This window comes from Syzygium oleosum, unplaced genomic scaffold, assembly GCF_021117445.2.
Source record: "Syzygium oleosum isolate NSW1041296 unplaced genomic scaffold, Sole_v2.1 Sole_v2.15, whole genome shotgun sequence".
Taxonomy (NCBI): Eukaryota; Viridiplantae; Streptophyta; class Magnoliopsida; order Myrtales; family Myrtaceae; genus Syzygium; species Syzygium oleosum.
Window position 1 is genome coordinate 73,632 of NW_026607499.1, and position 20,649 is coordinate 94,280.

A 20,649-nucleotide genomic window follows, 5' to 3' on the forward strand; every position below is an offset into this window, starting at 1 on the left:
TCCAGATAAAATCTAAGTCAATTGATCAGATTTAAAAAATAGTTTTTTAAAAAGGGACATCGGGTTGTTGTGCCGCCCGCCAATCTATTATATGGACGTGGGGCGACTCTTGTTGAATGGAAAAAAGAAGTACAAAACAAAAAAGAGACACATTTTTCCAGTCTCCCTCAGCTTCTTTTCCAATTTTGACTTTCGAACCATCTACAATAAAAAAAGACTAACGGCCGGGTCTCCCCTCAGCTTTTTTGTTTATGTAATATTTTGACTTTGGGACCATCTGGTCTTCCCCTTTAAACTTGTACAACCTTCCCCCCCATGGGTAGGTAGCAATGAGGACCATCTTCAATAGTTCTTCAGCCAAGTGAATATTCTGAGGAACCTTCAAGGATGGTATCATCCGGATAGGGAACTTCTAAGGAATCAATAATATTCGAGGACTGATATTGTACTCTTAATAGTGTTCGAAAGGGAGGTGATTGGAGCGAGAGCAAAAAAAGTAAAAGGAGGATGTTGAAAGAAATTTCTTTGGAATTTTCAAGAGGACTGACCTAATGAGAAGATTGTCAGGGACAAAATTTCTTTGAGCTTTCCAATATGACTGAACTAAAGTGAGGATGTCTTTCCAATGAAATTTCTTTGAGCTTTCCAAGAGGACTGAATCCAAGGGAGGATGTTCTTCGCAAAAGGACTGGACTAAAATGGAGCATGTTGGGGAGAAAATTTTTTGAGCTTTTGAAGAATACTAGACTATAGCATGTTGGAAGAAATTTCTTTAGAATTTTCAAGAGGACTGAACTAAAGAGAAGATGTCAGGGACAAAATTTCTTTAAGCTTTCCAATATGACTAAACTAAAATGAGGATGTCTTTCCAATAGAACTTCTTTGAGCTTTCCAAAATCTCACACTTTGATCGAGAAAGTTTTTTTAGCTTTCCAAGATGACTGGACTGAAGAGAGGATGTTGGAGAGAAAATTTCTTGGAGCTTTCCAAGAGAACTAAACTAAAGGGAGGAGGTTGGGGAGGAAATTTCTTAAGTTTTATGAGAGGACTTCTTTAAACTTTCCAAAGGTCCAGGCTAAAGAAATGTTTCTGGGGAGCAAAATTTACTTTTGAGCTTTCGAAGTGGTCTTTTTTTAGCTTTCCAAAGGAATGATGATGGGGAGGAAATTCCTTTTTGAGTTTTCGAAGTGGACATTTTTTTAGCTTTTCAAAAGAACTTAACTAAAGGGATGATGTCGGGAAGGAAGTTTTTTTGAGTTTCTCTAGGGTACCAAAAAGTAGATAATTATATGCATACGGATGGTTCATCGATATTCAGATAAAATGTGATTTTACTAGGTTTGGAGAATAGTTTCCAAGAAGACATCTTGGCCTATTCCTTTGATTTTTTCTGTTCTCCCAAATGCAAATTTCAAATAAGAAAGTGGGGCGAATCTGGCCGAAAGGAAGATGGGCAAGTACGGAAAAAAAAAATCATCGGCCAGGCATCTCCTACATCTTCTTATTTTATTTCGACTTGTGACAAGTGACCATCCTATGGAACCTTCAAGGATGGCGTCATCCAGATGGGAAAATTGTAATATGTCAACATTCAACAGCTTATACTTATCCAACTAGTTCATTTTGTCAATTATTATAATATAAAGATAGAGAACTAATGGTGTGATTGAAGTGAGAGCAAAAAAAGTGAAAAGACCGAGAGATGACATCATACATGAATGACATATTCACAAGCAAAGTGTGAGATTTTGTACGATCACCGTCAATTTTTTTAAAAATTTAAACCGTTAAATAAAGACATGATTTGACATTTAAACATTCTAGCACAAATGACCTATCCTTAGTTCACTTTACTCCCTTAAAGATGCCTTACATCAATCTGCTGTGAACAAATTTCCTAGACTACCATAAATAGGTAATAAGCAGCATAGATTCGCATGTAAGAAGAATGATAGCTTAACCCCCAAGCTCATATAATTTATACTCATTCTGTGTATCAAGATGATCATGTTTTAAGAAATGGTTAAATTCACATTAAATCAAAAAGAAGAAAAAACAATATAACACGCTACTGCACAAGTTTCAATATATATATATATATATATATATATATATATATATATATATTTGTCGTTGCAATTTACTTTGCCTGCGTGGATGAAAACTTACCACAAGGCATTTCTACAATGCCGTTGAATTAGAAAACACCACAGATTGTTTCGGTCATGAAGTAATTTCTTTGAAGGATTGGTAGGGGAAAACTTAGCGCAGTGTGTGCAAGACGTTTGCGACCGTCGTTTTCTTCACGTCCGTTCCTTTTTGGACAAGCTCACGTGCACCAAACACATTCATGCCCACACCGGGTTCCGAGAAATGCAAAAAATAATTAAATAGAGCAGCACGAGGCACTATAACTCTAAAGTAAAGGCTGGCCAGTTCCTCATCATTTTGTGAATGAGCATGTGATCGACTTGGCCGATCAAAATGATACGGAATCTATGTCCATTGATGGAAATACTTTTAAATATATTCAAGACAATTAGGAACAACTCCATCTGGTTCGCGCACTAGATTATCTACTCGGTGCATGATTCATCTTTTTTGCACTTAGAGCTACTTTTCCGCCCGATCACTCCTCTCCATTTGTCTCTCGATCTACATGCTGTAAGACTAAAACTGAAGGATTCTAATCATGCATAGAAGAACAAAATTCATGCACAATTAGAATCAAATGCGGAAAACAGGATCGAAAATAAACTGACCTCCAGCCATTGTTCAACTTTACGTTCGTCGGAAATCCACGGTAGTTCGACGTTAATTTGAGAGCGATTACGGGCGCACTCTACTAACCCAATTCCCTCGCGTACTGATGGTGTATTATCGAATGAGAGGGTTTGCGTTAGACCTTGTGTCTACCCTTATGGAATGAACGTTCATCTTTTTAAACCGCTTCTCATCAAGGCGGTTACCGAAGAGGGCGGTTGTCACCGAAGGGGTACGAAGCGTGGAAAAACCGCCAGTGGATAGCCGTCATTTAAAAGAGAAAACGTGGGTCAAACCTAAATGTGGGATCACATTATAAATATAACATTCTCCCACTTGATCTCAACATTTTCATCATACAGATTACCCAACCAAATCCACGAAAACCTTATGCTTAAGAAAAGAAACAAGACACATGAATCATGGCGACATGTCCTCTAAGAGCGAGTAATATCTTCCATGTATTACAATGCATCTTATTCTTTTAATGTTAACCCATACGTGACAACACATCTTAATGAATAAACCCTATGTTTATTCCAAAACCAAGGACAATTGTTATTCTCATAAACAACTGAATGTGTACACCAGAAATTGAGAATAACATTACAATTGAGTAAGAGTTTCAAACAACAAAAGTCGTTCGTACGACAATAAATCACATTATGGGAATTATTCCCATACTAGCAACATGATCCTTATACTTCATTGGTGGCATGCCTTTAGTTAAACGATCAGCTATCATCAATTCAGTGCGAACGTGTTCAATGACCACTTTATTCTCCTTAACACGTTCCTTTATGGCTAAATACTTAATGTCGATGTGCTTACTTCGACTGCCACTTCTAGCATTTTTAGTTGTAAAAACCACAGCTGAATTGTCACAATATATTCTTAATGGCCTAGAAATAGAATCAACAATTCTAAGCCCTGAAATGAAACTCTTCAACCATACACCATGCGAGGTAGCCTCAAAACAAGAAACGAACTCAGCCTCCATAGTGGAAGTAGCAGTCAAAGTTTGCTTTGCACTCCTCCATGACACGTCTCCGCCAGCTAACATAAAAATGTATCCTGATGTTGATTTTAGAGAATCAATGCAACCAGCGTAATCCGCATCCGAATAACCAAATACTTCCAAGTCGTCAGTTTGTCTATACATAAGCATGTAGCCTTTAGTACCTTGAAGGTATCTCATCACTTTCTTTGCAGCTTTCCAGTGGTCTATCCCTGGATTACTCTGATATCTTCCCAACATTCCCACAGCAAAAGCGATGTCAGGTCGAGTGCAAACCTGAGCATACATCAAGCTTCCAACAGCAGAAGCATATGTGATGTTCTTTATTTGTTCCCTTTCTAGATCGTTCTTCGGGCACTGGTTCAAATTGAACCTATCACCCTTCACAATGGGTGCTACACTTGGTGAACAATCTTTCATCTGAAATCTCTCCAAGACCTTATTGATATAGGTTTCTTGAGATAGTCCTAAAACTCCTCGAGTTCTATCTCTATGGATCTTAATGCCAATGACATAAGATGCCTCACCCATATCCTTCATGTCAAAACTCTTAGAGAGGAATTGTTTCACCTCATGCAACAATCCCTTATCATTGGTTGCAAGTAGAATATCATCCACATATAGCATAAGAAAACAAATTTTGCTTCCACTGACTTTCTGGTATATGCATTGATCCATGATATTCTCTACAAAGCCGAATGAAGAGATGACATCATGGAATCTTAAGTACCATTGGCGGGATGCTTGTTTCAAGCCATATATAGATTTCTTAAGCTTGTACACCAAATGCTCACCTTTACTAGAGGAGAATTCTTCATGTTGTTTCATGTAAACCTCTTCCTCTAGTTCCCCATTGAGGAACGCCGTTTTCACATCCATTTGATGTAATTCCATATCAAAATGGGCAACCAAAGCTAGAACAATACGAAGAGAATCTTTCTTAGATACAGGAGAAAAGGTCTCCGTGTAATCGATTCCTTCTTTTTGAGTAAATCCTTTGGCAACGAGTCTAGCTTTATATCTCTCAATGTTGCCCAACGTGTCCTTCTTAGTTTTGAAGACCCATTTACAACCAATGGCCTTCGCACCATTAGACAACTCAACCAAATCCCAGACTTCGTTTGATGCCATAGAACTCATCTCATCCTTCATGGCATTGTACCACAAATTGGATTCATCACTACTCATGGCTTGTGAAAACGTTTCAGGATCATTCTCAGCTCCAATATTGTAGTCAGACTCTTGTAGCTACATACACAATATAATCACTAGGAATTGCTGATTTCCTCATTCTAGTAGATCTTCTTAATGTTGTATCAACATTCTCTGGAAGAGCGTGTTGTTCAACTGGTTGTTCAACAGCTTCTGGCAATTGTTGAACAATTGGATCTACCGGATCATTATCAGTAAGTTGTGGAACTTCAATAGTTGGTTGTTCAATAGCCGGCTGAACTGAAGGGGCGTTATGAACAACAACCAACCTAATACTTGAAGTGGAAGGTTGAGTATCTGAATGATCTTTCTCAGGAACAATGTCCTTCAATCGATCACTCCCACTAATCAAGTCACTTTCAAGAAACTTAGCATTTCTTGATTCCACAATCCTAGTAGTGCAAGATGGACAATAAAACATGTATCCCTTGGACTTTTCAGCATATCCAATGAAATACCCACTTACAGTCCTTGGGTCTAACTTCTTTTCCTGTGGATTATAAACTCTTACTTCAGACGGGCATCCCCAAACGCGTACATGTCTCAAACTTGGTTTCCAACCTTTGAATAACTCAAAAGGCGTCTTTGGGACAGCCTTGGTTGGAACTCGATTTAATATTTACACTGCCGTCTTAAGAGCTTCAGTCCACAAGGACTTAGGAAGTTTGGAGCTACTAAGCATACTCCGCACCATGTCCAATAAAGTTCGGTTTCTTCTTTCTGCTACGCCATTTTGGTCCGGAGAACCTGGCATAGTGTATTGGGCAACTATGCCATTCTCTTGAAGAAACTTTGCAAACGGACCAGGTGCTTGTCCATCTTCAGTGTATCTACCATAAAATTCTCCACCTCTATCTGATCTCACGATCTTAATTTGCTTGCCGCATTGTTTCTCTACTTCCACCTTAAAAACCTTAAAGGCATCCAACGCTTCATGTTTATTATGAAGCAAGTAGAGATACATGTAACGTGAGTAATCATCAATGAAGGAGATGAAGTATTTCTGACCATACGAGTATCAGGACTACAAATGTCCGTATGTATGATTTCTAATATGTCTGTACTCCTCTTGGCACCTTTCTTTGTCTTGTTGGTCTGCTTTCCCTTTATGCAGTCCACACAAATATCATAATCAGTAAAATCTAAAGTACCGAGTACTCCATCATTTACTAATCGCTTAATTCTATCTATGGAGATATGTCCCAATCTCCGGTGCCACAACATAGAGGAATCTTCATTCACAACACATCGTTTCATACCAGCATTATCATGAACATGCATCGCATTATAATAGGCATTGTCTTGTAAATTAATTCGAAAAAGACCATCAAACAAAATACCACTCCCAACAATTTCAGATTTAAACAGTAAACTGAAGTTTGAATTTGAAAAGTTAAAAGAGTAACCCAAAGGTACAAGTCTTGAAACTGAAATTAAGTTTCTAGAGAAACTTGGAACATAAAAGGTCCTTTCCAAATCCAAAACAAAGCCACTATTGAGAACTAATCTACATGTCCCAATAGTTTCTACATGCGAACGCATCTTGTTTCCTGAATAGATGCTTTGTTCACTTCCCACTGGCTTCCTGTGGTTTTGAAAACCCTACAAGGAATTTGAAATATGGATTGTAGAACCAGAATCAATCCACCGAGTGTTGTGACTCACATCAGCCATATTAGATTCATAACAAACATAAGAGGTTGGATTACCTTTCTTCTCGAGCCAGGCCTTAAATCTGACACAATCCTTCTTCATATGCCCCTTCTTTTTACAGAAGAAACATTTGGATTCCTTCTTAATGTCAGCTTGGGGAGGTATTTTACCTTTCCCCTTCTGCTTGCCGTGACCCTTATTCCTTTCTTGTGTTGCCAAATGAGCACTTTCTCCCAATTCCATAGTCAGCCTCTCTTCCTCTTGAACACACATGGTCATAAGTTCATTAATTGACCATTTATTCTTATGTGTGTTGTAAGAGATCTTGAAAGGTGCATACTGTTGCGGGAGAGTGTTCAGAATGTAGTACACAAGAAATGATTCAGATATCTCAACCTCAAGGTTTTTCAGCTGAGCTGCAATGTCCCTCATCTTCATGATGTGCTCACGCACACCTCTAACACTTGTGAGCTTTAAAGATGAAAACTTCATTATCAGGGTCATGGCATGTGCCTTTTCTGAAGTCTCAAACTGCGCATCAATGGCCTCCAATAAAGCCTTAGCATTGCTATGCTGAGCGACTGAACCACGGATACTAGGAGATACTTTAGTCCTTATGAACATCACACTAAGGCGGTTGGACCGCTCCCACTGTTCATAAAGGGCTATCTCAGCTGCAGTGCTCGTGTCAGTAGGAGCAGGTGGTTCGTCTTTCCTTATAGCATAGTCAATGTCCATGCACCTCAATTGAAGAAGAATTGACTCCTTCCAAACTTTATAGTTTTCACCATTCAGTATGGGAACATCACTCTTAAATTCAGAGAAATTCACAGGTTGCAAAACTGCATATCAAATAATCATGCTTATGTCACAAAATTTGAGGCAAAATCAATGTATGTCACGTGCTACCAATGTAAGACATGTCACAAAATATGAATCACATAACATAAAAACTGCATGTGGGCTAAGTTTTTAATTTAAATAGATTCATAAATACTTCATGAAGAAACTATCATATTATATTCCTTTCCTTAATCCCTGTGGGTAAATTAAGAAAAATAATATGATATTTCCACCTAATTAATCAAATTAATATAATGAAAATTCCTGTGGGATAAAATTCATCATATTAATAAGATTAATTACAATCAATGTCCATTTTCAAATGTGGTCCGAATGCTCTTAATATATAATTTAATTAACTAAAGATGCTGTGGCTACTCCTCAATTAATTAAAATATATGGATCACTGGACATTTAATTTCATGCATAAAAAATACTCATAAAATGCATGAAGGACAAAATTATAAACTTAATTCGGCAAGGGGCATAAGCGTAATAACGGGTAAAAAGCGGGGGCAGAAGTGTAAAAACAGAAAGGTGGGCGCCGGTTCCCAGGGCGCGTGCGCGGCACGTGCTTGCCCTATGCGCGGGCGTGTGGCGCGCACGCGCCTTCTTTACCCCGCGGGCGCGTGCGGCGCACGCGCCTACAACTGCCGCGCGCGTGGGCCGCACGCGCTAGCGGTTGCGCGTGCGCGCGTGGAGACCACGCGCCAGCGGTTGTGCGCGCGTGTGCCACGCGCCTTCTTCCTCCGTGCAAACAGAAGCTTTTTCTCGCCATTTTTCGCCGTTCCGCCGCGCCTTCAACCGAATGGGTCTCCTCCGGTAGCCCATATTACACCAAAATAATTTATGGGTTTCGGAGACCACGTCGGCACGACCACATGGACCCAAAATTCGGCGAAAACAACCAAGAAATTGGCTCGAATCAAGCAAAATTCCGTCAAAACGCACAAACCCTAACCCGCAACTTCCGCCGCTCAAATAGCCTCCGGCGATCACCAATATGCCAGATTAACTTAGGGCTATTCTTCTCCATGGCGGTGCGACCGTGCCGATCCGAAGTCGAGCGGTGGGTCGCCGGAATTTGGCCAAAATCAACGATTTCCCTCTCAGCCCCAAAAAGCCCGAATTACTGTTCATCTTAAAAAGCCCCGAAAAAAGCACCCAAAATTCAACAAGAACACGGCAGAGGCACTAAACTGCTTTGATACCAAATGTAAGACTAAAACTGAAGGATTCTAATCATGCATAGAAGAACAAAATTCATGCACAATTAGAATCAAATGCGGAAAACAGGATCGAACATAAATTGACCTCCAGCCATTGTTCAACTTTACGTTCGTCGGAAATCCACGGTAGTTCGACGTTAATTTGAGAGCGATTCGGGCGCACTCTACTAACCCAATCCCCTCGCGTACTGATGGTGTATTACCGAATGAGAGGGTTTGCGTTAGACCTTGTGTCTACCCTTATGAAATGAACGTTCATCTTTTTAAACCGCTTCTCATCAAGGCGGTTACCGAAGAGGGCGGTTGTCACCGAAGGGGTACAAAGCATGGAAAAACCGCCAGTGGATAACCGTCATTTAAAAGAGAAAACGTGGGTCAAACCTAAATGTGGGATCACATTATAAATATAACACATGCTTCTTTGGCAAACCTTTCAACCAAGAAATTAAGATACATGATCAGGGAAAGGATTCTCATCTCAAAGCAAATGATAGTAGTCATGAGGCATACCTTTTCTGCATCAGCAAGAAAACATCAGGCTCTGGTCGTCCTTACAAATTCAACCTGCTACTTTCACACCTCCAACAGCCTGTGCTAGAGAAAAGGGAAATACAAAAAGCTTTGGGCCCATTCTCATCTCCTCGGGTCTCTAAGCTACAGCTGAGCCTCCCCAGGGCCAAGATAAAAAGCTGGGCTTTCTTTGGGCCTCTGCAGAGCCAGAACCTCTCCTTGTTCTACTCGACTCTCCAATTACCAACTTTGATACTGTCCTACATGGTGGAATTGAATCCAGTTCAGGGAAGACTGCCATCTTAAGAAGTCCATAGATGTTTCCAAGTCTAATCACCCTTCAAAGAGAAAGTGCGTAGACTCCAATAGTGAATCTTCTCTTCCTTCCCTTAAAGACAAACCTGAGGATAGCGGAGCATTGGGCGCTATCTTTAGACGACCAGCAATATTTTTCTTGACCAACCTCTTAAAGATGAAGTTTAAAATGTTGTTTTCCAATTAGGTCCATTGAAAGCCCCCAAGACCTAATGAACCACCAACCATCTTTTATGTAAAATGTTGCGATATTGTTGGACTGATGTAGTCTGTATCCTTTTTGTCATCAGATTTCTTGCTTCATGAAACGAATCACGCATTTTATTTCCTTAAAACACTCCTAATCCTCAACCTATCTTTGATTTTCGAGCTATCGGTGTTTGCAATGTTACTTATAAAATAATCTCAAAGATTTTGGGCAACTGACAAAGACTTGTCCCACGTTCTCTGATTTCTTGCTATTAAGGAGCTGTTGTGCCAAGTAGAGTCATTTATAAAAATCTAGTTTTAGAAATTTCGAAAAAGAGAAAAAAGTCATCATCTTTTGCTACACTTAAAACTTGACATGAGCAAAGCCTTCGACAGATTAAACAGGACTTGTCCTTGGTATGTTGGGCTTTAGGTGTGGTCGTTGCCAACTTCAATTGGCAATGTATCTCTTGTGATAAATGGCTTCGCCCTCGCACCCTTTCGAGCCTTTCTACGGTCTGCTACAAGGCGGTCTTCTCTCATGTCATCTGCTAATATCCTGCGCCGAGGCCCTTTCGGCTTCTCTAATATATCTGCAGTCATACAATGTCCTCATCATTTCATTGCAGATTTACTGGATTTCATTCGTCAGTTGCCATGCGTACATACTGAGCCCACTCTGACTTCAACAATTTATCTTTTTCGTTTGTTCAAAGCTCCCTTACCCTCTCTCTGTTCCTCCTAACTACTGTGAAACCGCACCGCACACTTCTACTTCCGCGGCTCACCAGACCCAGGAAGCCAAAGCCGAAGAGAGATAGTGGCCACCATCACCACCACCACCGACGACGTAGCCTCTGGCGGGGGCCCAAATATAGCATGGAACCAGCCCCAACAGAGGTTCGACAAGGAGGACAAGAAGGCTTGCCCCCAACATGCGCTCCGACACTGTCTCCCGCCGCTGGTCGTCGCCTGCCTCCCGCGGCTGCCTGACGCTGGCCGCCTCCAGCCATCGTCCTCCGTACTAGCCGTGTTGCCGTCCGCCGCCGCCTCCCCCCACCGTCCGCTGCCAATCGTTCGCTGCCACCGTCCATCGCCCACTGTCCGCCGCCGCCATTCGCCCGCCGTTCACCCGCCGGCCACTCAAGAGAGAGAAATTTTGTGTTGTTATCAAATAAAATTTTATTTCGGGAACAGAAATTTTATATCGTTATCAAACGTGTATTTTTGCTTAAAATTTTTTTCATGAAATAGAAATAAAAAATCTGGCTAAAAATTGATTTCTGAAATAGAATAATTATCATTTACGTCATTAGTGATAGGAAGAAATGAAGCAATTTAATGTTCTGGAACACCATAGGGATTCGGAGAAAGACGACGGAAAAGAAATTGAGAGGAGAGAGAGAGTAAGGGGAGCAGTGAAGATACGAAAAAGAGTCAGAGTGGGGCCCAGTGTATACACATGGCAACTAATGAGTGGACCGCTGAAAATCCTACGTGGCACTAGTCAAGCACCCAATATTTTCTTGACCGTAGAGTGGAGACCCTGCTCCCGCGATGGATTTTTAGAGAAGTCATCTCCTTTAGCCTTCACTTGAATTTAATAATGAAAAAGTTCCAAGTAAGTTTCTAACAGATTTTCTTTTATGGTACACTTGAATTTCCTAATGACCACAATCACGATCACGACCATTGGAAAATGGAGAACTTTGGATGGAACTTGGTACTTCTCTCATTTTTCCTTCGTTACTAGTTGGAAATCTTTTTGATTGTAGCAAATATTATCCTACATTGCAGATGTGAAACAATGTGATGTCACAAATTAAATAAGCGGCCGAGCTTGCTAAGTTCTTTCTTGCTACAGCCGTACCTGATATAATTGATCAATTTGCTAACCTACCTTCTTGATGTTGTGGTCCTTTCTGTTGTTATTGGCATAGGAACAAAGTTTCCTACTGCTTTAACCAGCAAAGAGAGACATTTTACTATGTACTCTTTCACCTGGATTGAAATTTGCAATGCATTTGATGGAAGGAAGTGCAGATGGTGAAAGAGAAAAAAGGGTTTGTGATAGTACAATATCATATCATGTCACATTTAGAATTTCTAATGAAAAGTAAAATGTTAATCAATCTGCGGAAAAGAAAAATCAGTCTCTTCTTTTTAAATGATGACCCTCCAATCCAAGTAAATGCGGGAAAATAGGTGAAGACAGGAAGAAAGAAAAGAACAAAGTTATGCTTGCTTTCCGCTAGTGTATTTTTTGAACAGGTGGACAATAAATGAGGTTTGTTTCCGTGGTTCTGTTTCTTTCCTTTGACACCAACTACCTCCTTGAAATTTTTTGGGAAAATTATCAAAACAGTTATAAACTTATTACAATTATACCAATTCAGTCTTAAATTTTTTATATTTGTGTCAATTTAGTCAATTTGACCAATTTTGGCCGGCCGGTATTGACGTGGACATCGACCGTCCGGCCAATGCTGACGTGACAATTTTTTAAATATTTTTTTTCGTATTTTTTTTTTCTTTCTCTTTTTCTTTTCTTTTCCCATTTTTTATTCTTTTTCTTTCCCCTTTTTTCTCCCCCTTAATCTTCAACCTTTGGCTGACGAAGTCTGCTCCGCTGACCTACAAGGAAAGATTTGCTAGCTTGCAGAACCTAGTCCTTATTATGGTTAGTTTTGCATATGCTGTGGATTTTGAACTCATCTTTTCGGCTTCGTGATGCTAACTCTTTTTAGTTCCCTCTAGTTTGAACAAGACACTTGGTTAATACCAAAGGAAACATTGTGGTTCGGATACCATTCAAATGGAACTTTTGATACTATTTTGCCTGCACATGAGGTAATTGCTATGTTGCTTGGACGCATGATTAATATTTAGCAGTTCGTCATTGAATTACGATTTGTTGGGCTTTTTTCCCTCATCAAGAAACCTTCCAAATCTTGATGACAAATGAGATTAAAGTTTCTAAATCACCTTAGCAGTAGTACCTTGAATGCAGTTATCAGTGTCTTTAGCCACGAGAAGCTAGGTAAACTTTGGGTGATAGTGATGACCGCTATCAAGCAGCGGTAAAGTACTTATGCTAGATCAGGATAAAATCCCTGGTAACATTAATATTGACTTGGAATTAACTGTTTTTTTTAACCTTGTAAGGTGAACCAAGAAATAGAACAGAGTACAAGTGGCAACATTTTCTAAGCCTTACATATGAATGATTAACTATGTTGAAAGTGACACTGAGGATTATGAAAGCATTAACTTTACCGAGCTCTTCCTCTACAACCTTATGGCGTTGGAGGTGTATATCCATGACATGGTCCGCGAATTCATTTGGTAGTGATTTATGATTTTCATGATTGTTGAGCATTCGATTTTGAAAAGTCGATAATCTAAGGAAAATTGCATTTACATGAGAAAAATAGATGGAACAGAATGGGCGAAAGAACATATTGCGACATGGTGTTGTCATGGCTGAAAATTGTTCAAAAAGTCCTAGGCTTGTTGCACTTTTGCTAATTGAGTCCTAAACCTTTTCACGTTTTGTCAATTGAGTCTTAAGCCTTTTCAAGTTTTGTCAATTGAGTTTTAAACCTTTTCACGTTTTGCCAATTAAGTCCATTTAGCCAATTTAGGCCGAAAATTGCTGATGTGGATATCAGCCGTCCTACATGACATGGTCGATGTTGATGTGGACAATCTTTAATAATATTTTAATATTTTTAAAATTTTATTTATTGATTTTCTTTTTCTTTTTTTCATTTTCTTCTCTCTTCCTTCTTTTTTTTTTTTTTTTTATGCAAGGGCTGCGAAGCCTTGCCGGTCGCGGGGGAGGGTTGCGACCTTCACCCAGACAGTGGGCAAGGCGGCCTCGCTCGCTGCCGCGATGGCCTCGCCCATAGCTAGTGAGGGCCTGGTGACTCTCGCTGACCAGAGTTGTAAAAAAAAAAAAGAAAAGAAAAAAAAGAAATGACAAAGAAAATAAAAATTAACAAAAAGAATTCAAAAAAAATATTAAAATACTATTAAAAATTGTCTACGTCAGCACCGATTGTGCCGCGCAGGATGACCTGCGTCAACGTTAGAGAATTCTGGCTAAATTTGGCAGGATGGACTCAATTGGCAAAACATGAAAAATTTTAGAACTCAATTGGCAAAATTAAAAGGTTTGAGATTGAATTGGCAAAAGTGCAGTAGGTTTAAGACTTTTTGGATAATTTTCCTGCTGTCACGGTGGTGGAAGCTCATAATAACATGCTTTTACCCTTACTTGATGCTCCGATTTGCGTCCTTATACCCTTTGGACTGGATTGGATTGAAAAAAAGAGGAATGTATCTAATATATGCATTTCCTGCAGACCGAGCTTTACATCGAGGACTGGATTGGATTGAAGACCTTGGATGAAACTGCGAAAGTCAAATTCATCAACGTCTCTGTGAACCATCTCCAGATGTCTCTCGCTGACATGCAAAAATATATAATACCTTACTTGGTGGATGATGCAGCTTTAGCGAAGAACATGGCAACGGGAACGGCTTCTAGTAGCTGGACCCCATGGGTTCAGGGCTTGTATCGAAGAATGGCTAGGCTGTTCAAGGATCGGCCGCTGCTCCTCTGTGTGCGTTAGAGAGTGATGCATGTATTCCCAGCACGAACACGAAACACGAAGCGAAATGATTGTTTTTGGCATGAGTGGGTGATTGAATTTTTATAGGTTGATATGGTGATGCATTCTTGGCCTTGTGTACCTATTTGTTTGATGATGTTACTCACTGGATTGACTTATAGTTCTAATATTGTCGAATCGGAAATGAAGGATCTTGCATTAGCCATGACTCTTGCTCTTAATAGATGCTGAAACTGTTATGGTACTTCCTGCAGCTTTGCGCAACCATGCCATTAAAGAGCGACGCATAGAAGTCGAAGGCAAGTCACATTTCAACGGCAACTTCAACTCTATGCTAGTAAACGTCACATTCTTTGGCAAACCGTCGGCGGTGTACAGACCTCCACCCACGCCTAATTGTAACACTTAAAAGAAATTTGGAGTTGGTACAATATTCCTAACTTACTAACTTTTAATCTTGATCACTTGCAAACTTAAAAGGCGTTGGTAACTTACTAATTCATTTCACATTGGTATATTAATTACCATATCGATAACTTACTAACCTTTTTATCCAATCCACTTTTAAAATTTGGAAGTTGTTAATCTACTAATCAATTTGACGTTTGTAAGTTCATAACGTTGTCGGTAAATTATTAACCTTTACCTTGTCCACGTGTAAAGTTTAAAAGAAGTTGGTAACTTAGGAATCAATTTGGTGTTAGTAAATTCTTTACAATGCGGTTGACGTACTAACCAGTAACTTGATTTTGCGAATTTACATGATTAATTTTTTCAAACATCTACTGAGGTCGAAGAAAGTTCAAGGAATTTATGGAAATTGAAGTACGGCAATCAACGGAAGGAACAAATAAAACTCATTAATGCTATGAAGAGCATTTTTTTATTATTAAAATACACACAAAATCCAACACGCGAAAAAAAATACACACACACACAAAATCCAACACTTCCCTTGCAACCTCAAGATAATCACCAGACAAATACCGACTTAACCGCAACTGCTCAGCAACTCGACTCTTTATTTATTTGTTATTACTTTTATATTGATGAAAGGTCATGCTTTATTCCCGAGGACATGCCTCTTGACCACTTATGCGTGAGGGTTATGTTTTGAAAGTATTCGAGTCGTTGTTCTCGTTTCATTGTCTTAATTGTTTTATTCATTGACTATTACATACATTCCAACCGGTTAGTCTTTTCTTAGTTTGCGGACTAAAACAAGAAGATTAGAGTTTGTACATAGTATCATAACACAGAATATCCCAAGGAACCAACTGCATTTGGGATTACGTGTTCATTTGAAAAAAATCATTGTTATCAAGATTCTATTTTTCGCGCCTACTTAAATTTCTTTCTTCGCATTTTTCTAAGATCTCGTTCTCCGGGCACCATCATCATCAAACCCTCCTGCGGTGGCAGTGGCAGCAACCACCATCACCATCATATACCCCTACGTCTTCCCTTTTCTCTCCCATCCAGTTCGTTTTTTTTTTTGGCATTCTTATTTGTTTCGACATTTTCTCCTTACGATTACAAGTTCCTGCATTATGCTACATTGAATGTAGTTAGATTCTACACGTTGCACAATATCACTAGAGAAACTTCAGAATAACCATAACATATTTCTCCCCAGTACGAAGAAAAAGGGGAAAGCTAAATGGGGTGAAATGTAATGTTATATATCTATGTCAAGACACCAAAGACAGTCTAAATCGTGACATATTCCTATTGTATTTGCAAAGGTTGGGAGAAAATCATACAGAAGATACCAGAAGTGTTCAGAAAAGAAGACGATATGGGATGGACTCCTCTTCATTATGCCGCTTGCTTTGGCAATGTCAAAGCAGTTCGACTGCTCCTGCAACACGATACTTCAGTGGCATACTGCTCAGACAAAGAGGGGGAATCGGCTCTTCACATTGCAGCGTTTCGAGGCCACATCAAGGTCATTGACGAGCTTGTTAAATCCTGTCCTGATGCTTGTGACATGATAAACACCAAAAGGCAAACGGCTCTTCATGCAGCTGTTATTGGTGGAAAAACAAAGGTCGTCGAGCACATACTAGGGATGCCAAACCTAGAGGATCTTATCGACGAACAAGACACTGATGGAAACACGGCTCTGCATTTGGCTGTGCTTCATAAAAAATACCACATCACGGACATACTTGCAAAAGACAGGAGGGTGAACTGTTTTGCCACAAATAAGGAACATTTGACCGCCCTTGACATTTTTTTTGCTCGTGAGGAGGTATGCTTGTTTGAACACTATAGAGCCTGATTCGTTCACTCGCAGTGCGAGTAATTTCTCTTCAATATCGTTTAGAAACTGTGGCCCAAGTGATACTCATTTCACATGCAAACAACCTAAAAGTCTTTTTGCGTCCACTTTGTAGACAAATTGTAGCATAGATTGCTCTAGTAAGTGTGACCCACATTTGAAAAAGGGGCTCCGAGTGAAGGGACTTCATACTTCATATCTAACTATATTTAGTAAGAACGTTGGGTAGGATTGAACTTTGCGGTTGAGCCACATTATCACAAAGCCTCATACCCTCCCACTTCACTTAACATTAATTAGCATACTAACTATTAAATTAATTAGATAAAAATTAAAAAACTTTTTTTATCCCACTTAATCTATCATTATTGTTCCTATAACAAGACATCAAAATCAATTCACATAGCTTACTAATTTAAACGTTATTTGGTATATAGTCAATGAATCTAAATTCATGATTTGAAGTTTTATGGTTCTCTTATATGTATGAGTTGGTATATAATAGTATATAATGTTTTCATCTGTTATTAACCAAATGTATAGGGTCATATTGTTTTTTCAAAATACAAATTAATCTATAAATTGATGTCTACACAAAAATTATATAGTGACAAAGTAAAATGTGAATTTTTTTAGACTATTGAAAAAATTGATTAAGCCATATATACGAGTATTGGAAAAGTAACACAAAATTTGTAGATAAACAATTTTATTCAAATATTTCGTTTGATTCTATAACATAGTTATGAATTTACATTGTCATATTAAAATTTCTTTTTACAGAATAGTCATCTTGCCGGTAGTTCTTATTGCAAAAATGTTAAAAATAGAAGTCCCTTTAGAGCCAATTAATACTTAGAGTCTTAAACCATCTACCTCATTCCCACATGTAAAAGCCCCACTTAAAAACGGATTACATAAAGAAAAAACAAATATGGTATTAATAGCCAACAGTTAACTGCATATAATATAAAATAGTATAAAGCAATTTTAAGTTCGAATATTTTGTTTTATAAAAAATTATGAAGTAAATGTGGGGCATGTTTATCTTGAAACAAATGCAAAACTTTAGATGGTCGGGAGCTTCTTATGTTAGGGGATAAGGGAAAGGGGGGAAAAGAAAGAAAAGAAAAATGGAGAATAAATCCAGACTGTTTGGTGGCTCTTGTGCCTAAAATCCTTCTTTTTCCTTTCTGCCCCCATTCAAACAAGTTTTGAGATAAAAGAGACAACCTGCACTCTACCCAATTTGAGAAAAGGACTTCAAACAATTCCTAAATAATTTCACTTAGATATGGCATACCCGAAAGTGTAATTGTTGACCTCATTTAAAGGAGATGAATTGATTGATTAATATTGTTTTAGGACTCGGCCGGGAATTCTGTTTGTTATAGATGGATTTTGAGTGAGTAAAGTGAGGGTCTTGAAGTATTTTGCCGGGAAAGACCACGCGTTAATTGATACTTTCTGTACATTTTCAGGTCAAATTCAGATATTCTGTTTATCGTGCGTTGAGAGGATATCATGGATTCCCGGTTATACAAGACTGGGCTTCGGAATATGTCAAGACGAGGTTAGATAAGCAATCTTTTAAAGGTCAACCAGCTGGGTCTATAACCACGGGAAGTAATACTCCCAGCCAAGAAAATTCCGATTCGTCAATGAAAAGAGTTATCGACCTTGAAGTACTAGTGGCAGCGTTCATTGCTACAGCAACCTTCGCCGCGGCCTTCACGATGCCCGGAGGTTATATCAGTGATGGACCCAACCAAGGAATGGCGACTCTTGCTGGCAGGGCAGCTTTCACAACCTTTGTGATAACAAACACTATTGCGTTCAGTTTCTCCGCCACGGCATTGTTCTTACAATATGATACTTCTACGTTGAGCGATCGTAAAAGGGCGAGATTCACCGTCAGCGCCGGAACTTTCATTTACCTTGCGATGCTCGCAATGGTGCTAGCCTTTGCTTCTGGTACGTATGTAGTGTTGACCAGAACCACTGGGCTCGCAATCGTTCCTTGGGTTGTGTTTGGATGTGTGGGGAGTCATTACATCGTGGGTTTTATCCAAGATCCCAAAAATCGTGCGGGGACGTTGTATCTATATCCCTATATATTCCTCCCAGAGGGATGGCGTGAGTATGGGATACACTAAGAGAGCTGCTAATGGCTGGGCTGGCTTTATAGTCCCGTGAGCTTGTGCACGGGAGATTTTCTTTTTGCTCTGTCAGTCGTCAAGTTCGAGCACTTTTATGTCAGCTGTCCGATTTAAAACCTGTCAACGTTGAGACTTTTCGTGTATGTGAAGGACGCACAACTCGATTGCATCCCAGTTAACCAAATGAAAGTCAAGAGGGTTAGCATGCTTTTTTCACTCCGTGTCGCAGTGTTTTTGATCATAGTGTCCCTCATGTGGCGGTCAAACGTGCTCTCCCTCTTTTCTTGCTTTTTTCCTGGCAGGTATCACTTCCCTTTTACTGCTTATCACATTCTTTTTCTTCCTGGCCAGTCAAATGTGCTGTCCCTCTGGAAAAAAGGAATAGAGAGGGACGCTAAAGGCGTGGAAAGATATGAAAGAGGAAAGTGAGACCCGAGAGGAAAGAAAAGAAGGAAAGAAAATGAGGAACACCACATTTTAACTGAATAAAAAAAAAGAGACAAATGCTAAAAGGTGAGTCCCATAAGGGACAATATGATCTGAACACCATGATAGGGGAGTCTATAAGCCAAAGGAATGGAAAAAGCCCAACCCATAAATAAATATTGTTTCTATTATTATGTAAACAAAATACTAGTGTAGATGCGGCCTTCACTGCCACCACTAGCAATCTCATCAAAGAAAAGCCTTGCATTAGAGAGAGAATTTCGGTTAAAATTTGTTTCGATTTAGAATCTTTTGATACTTACTTGGTAGTGCGTAGTGCATTGCGGCATGTAGAGCTGTTAGTCCCTTAGGGCCCTTATAAGAAATTGACAATGGGAAAGCATTTAAAATTAGCTCAATGATATCTGAACGTCTTTGATGTGCTGCGAGATAAAGCGGGGACTCATTAACAGCATTAGTAATATTACACAGTTGAGGATCTTCTTCAATTAGCAACTTCAGCACCATATCATGGCCTCCTTTTACTGCATAGTGCATCGCAGTATCTTTATTCGAATTCGGCTTTCGAAGCATCTCTTTGCATGCGTCAACTTGTCCCTTTTCAGCTACCCAATACAATAATTTCGCTAGATTAGTAAAGACTCGAACCGCTCCCCTGCTTCCCACTTTAGCAGCAATGTGTAGGGGAGTGTCCCCTTTCTAGTTACCCTGCCAAAGAAGAGACGGTCCTGATGGACATTGAAGGAGATGTTCAATGAATTTTACCTGCCCATATTGAGCTGCAACGTGAAGAATGTTGTTATCCTTTGCGTTGTTTGGAGGAGAAGGTACTCTCCATCTCCCAAATTTAGGGAATGAAGGTTTCCATACTTTGCAGCCTCATACGCTTTAGGATGCATTCTTACTCTCTCCACACCATTCCGAGGACACAAAGTAGTTGCAAAGGAACTTACCAATATAAGCAATGGGTTCAAGTGAGAGGAATTTCATTGAGTTTCATAAGAGGACGGGGCTAAAGGAAGGATATTAGAGAGGAAATTTCATTGAGCTTCTCAAGATTACTAAAAATGAGACTATTATATGCATATAGATGGCCCATCAATAGTTCAGATAAAATCTAAAGGGAATTTATGGGGTTTAGTCTCCTCTGAATTTTCAGTTCTTCCACACGCAAATCTATAATGAGAACATGGAGTGACTCTTGTCGAAGGGGAAAAGGACAAGTACAAAAAAAAAAACAACAAAAAAAATGGCCAAGTCTCCCTGCAGCTTTATTTTATTTTATTTTGTCGGACTGTCTTCCACTTTTCATCAAAATCAGAAGCATTGCACGTGCTTGATTCGAACGTTCTTCTTGAAGAATCGAATCTGATAGAAATCATTTATTAAA

General features: G+C 39.4%; 3 protein-coding genes across 3 annotated transcripts in view; 2 read left to right on the forward strand and 1 right to left on the reverse strand.

Annotated features, from left to right (window-relative positions):
• Positions 1 to 14,489, forward strand: part of LOC115663600 (uncharacterized) — a 48,134-nt gene extending 33,645 nt beyond the window's left edge. The window contains exon 12 of the mRNA XM_056318166.1: positions 14,100 to 14,489. Coding sequence (XP_056174141.1) covers positions 14,100 to 14,369 — 270 coding nt within the window. The 3' untranslated portion in view covers positions 14,370 to 14,489. The remainder of the gene's footprint in view (positions 1 to 14,099) is intronic.
• LOC115663750 (ankyrin repeat-containing protein At5g02620-like) overlaps positions 1 to 20,394 on the reverse strand; it is a 45,837-nt gene extending 25,443 nt beyond the window's left edge. Inside the window, exon 1 of the mRNA XM_056318164.1 lies at positions 19,562 to 20,394. Within this exon, the coding sequence (XP_056174139.1) occupies positions 19,562 to 19,832 (271 nt within the window). The 5' untranslated portion in view covers positions 19,833 to 20,394. The remainder of the gene's footprint in view (positions 1 to 19,561) is intronic.
• Positions 16,096 to 18,957, forward strand: LOC115662305 (protein ACCELERATED CELL DEATH 6-like). Its single transcript, XM_030584467.2, has 2 exons — positions 16,096 to 16,623; positions 18,135 to 18,957. Exons 1-2 carry the CDS (start codon positions 16,168 to 16,170, stop codon positions 18,807 to 18,809), a joined length of 1,131 nt encoding a protein of 376 aa, XP_030440327.1. The 5' UTR covers positions 16,096 to 16,167; the 3' UTR covers positions 18,810 to 18,957.
• Positions 20,395 to 20,649: the final 255 nt, after the last annotated feature.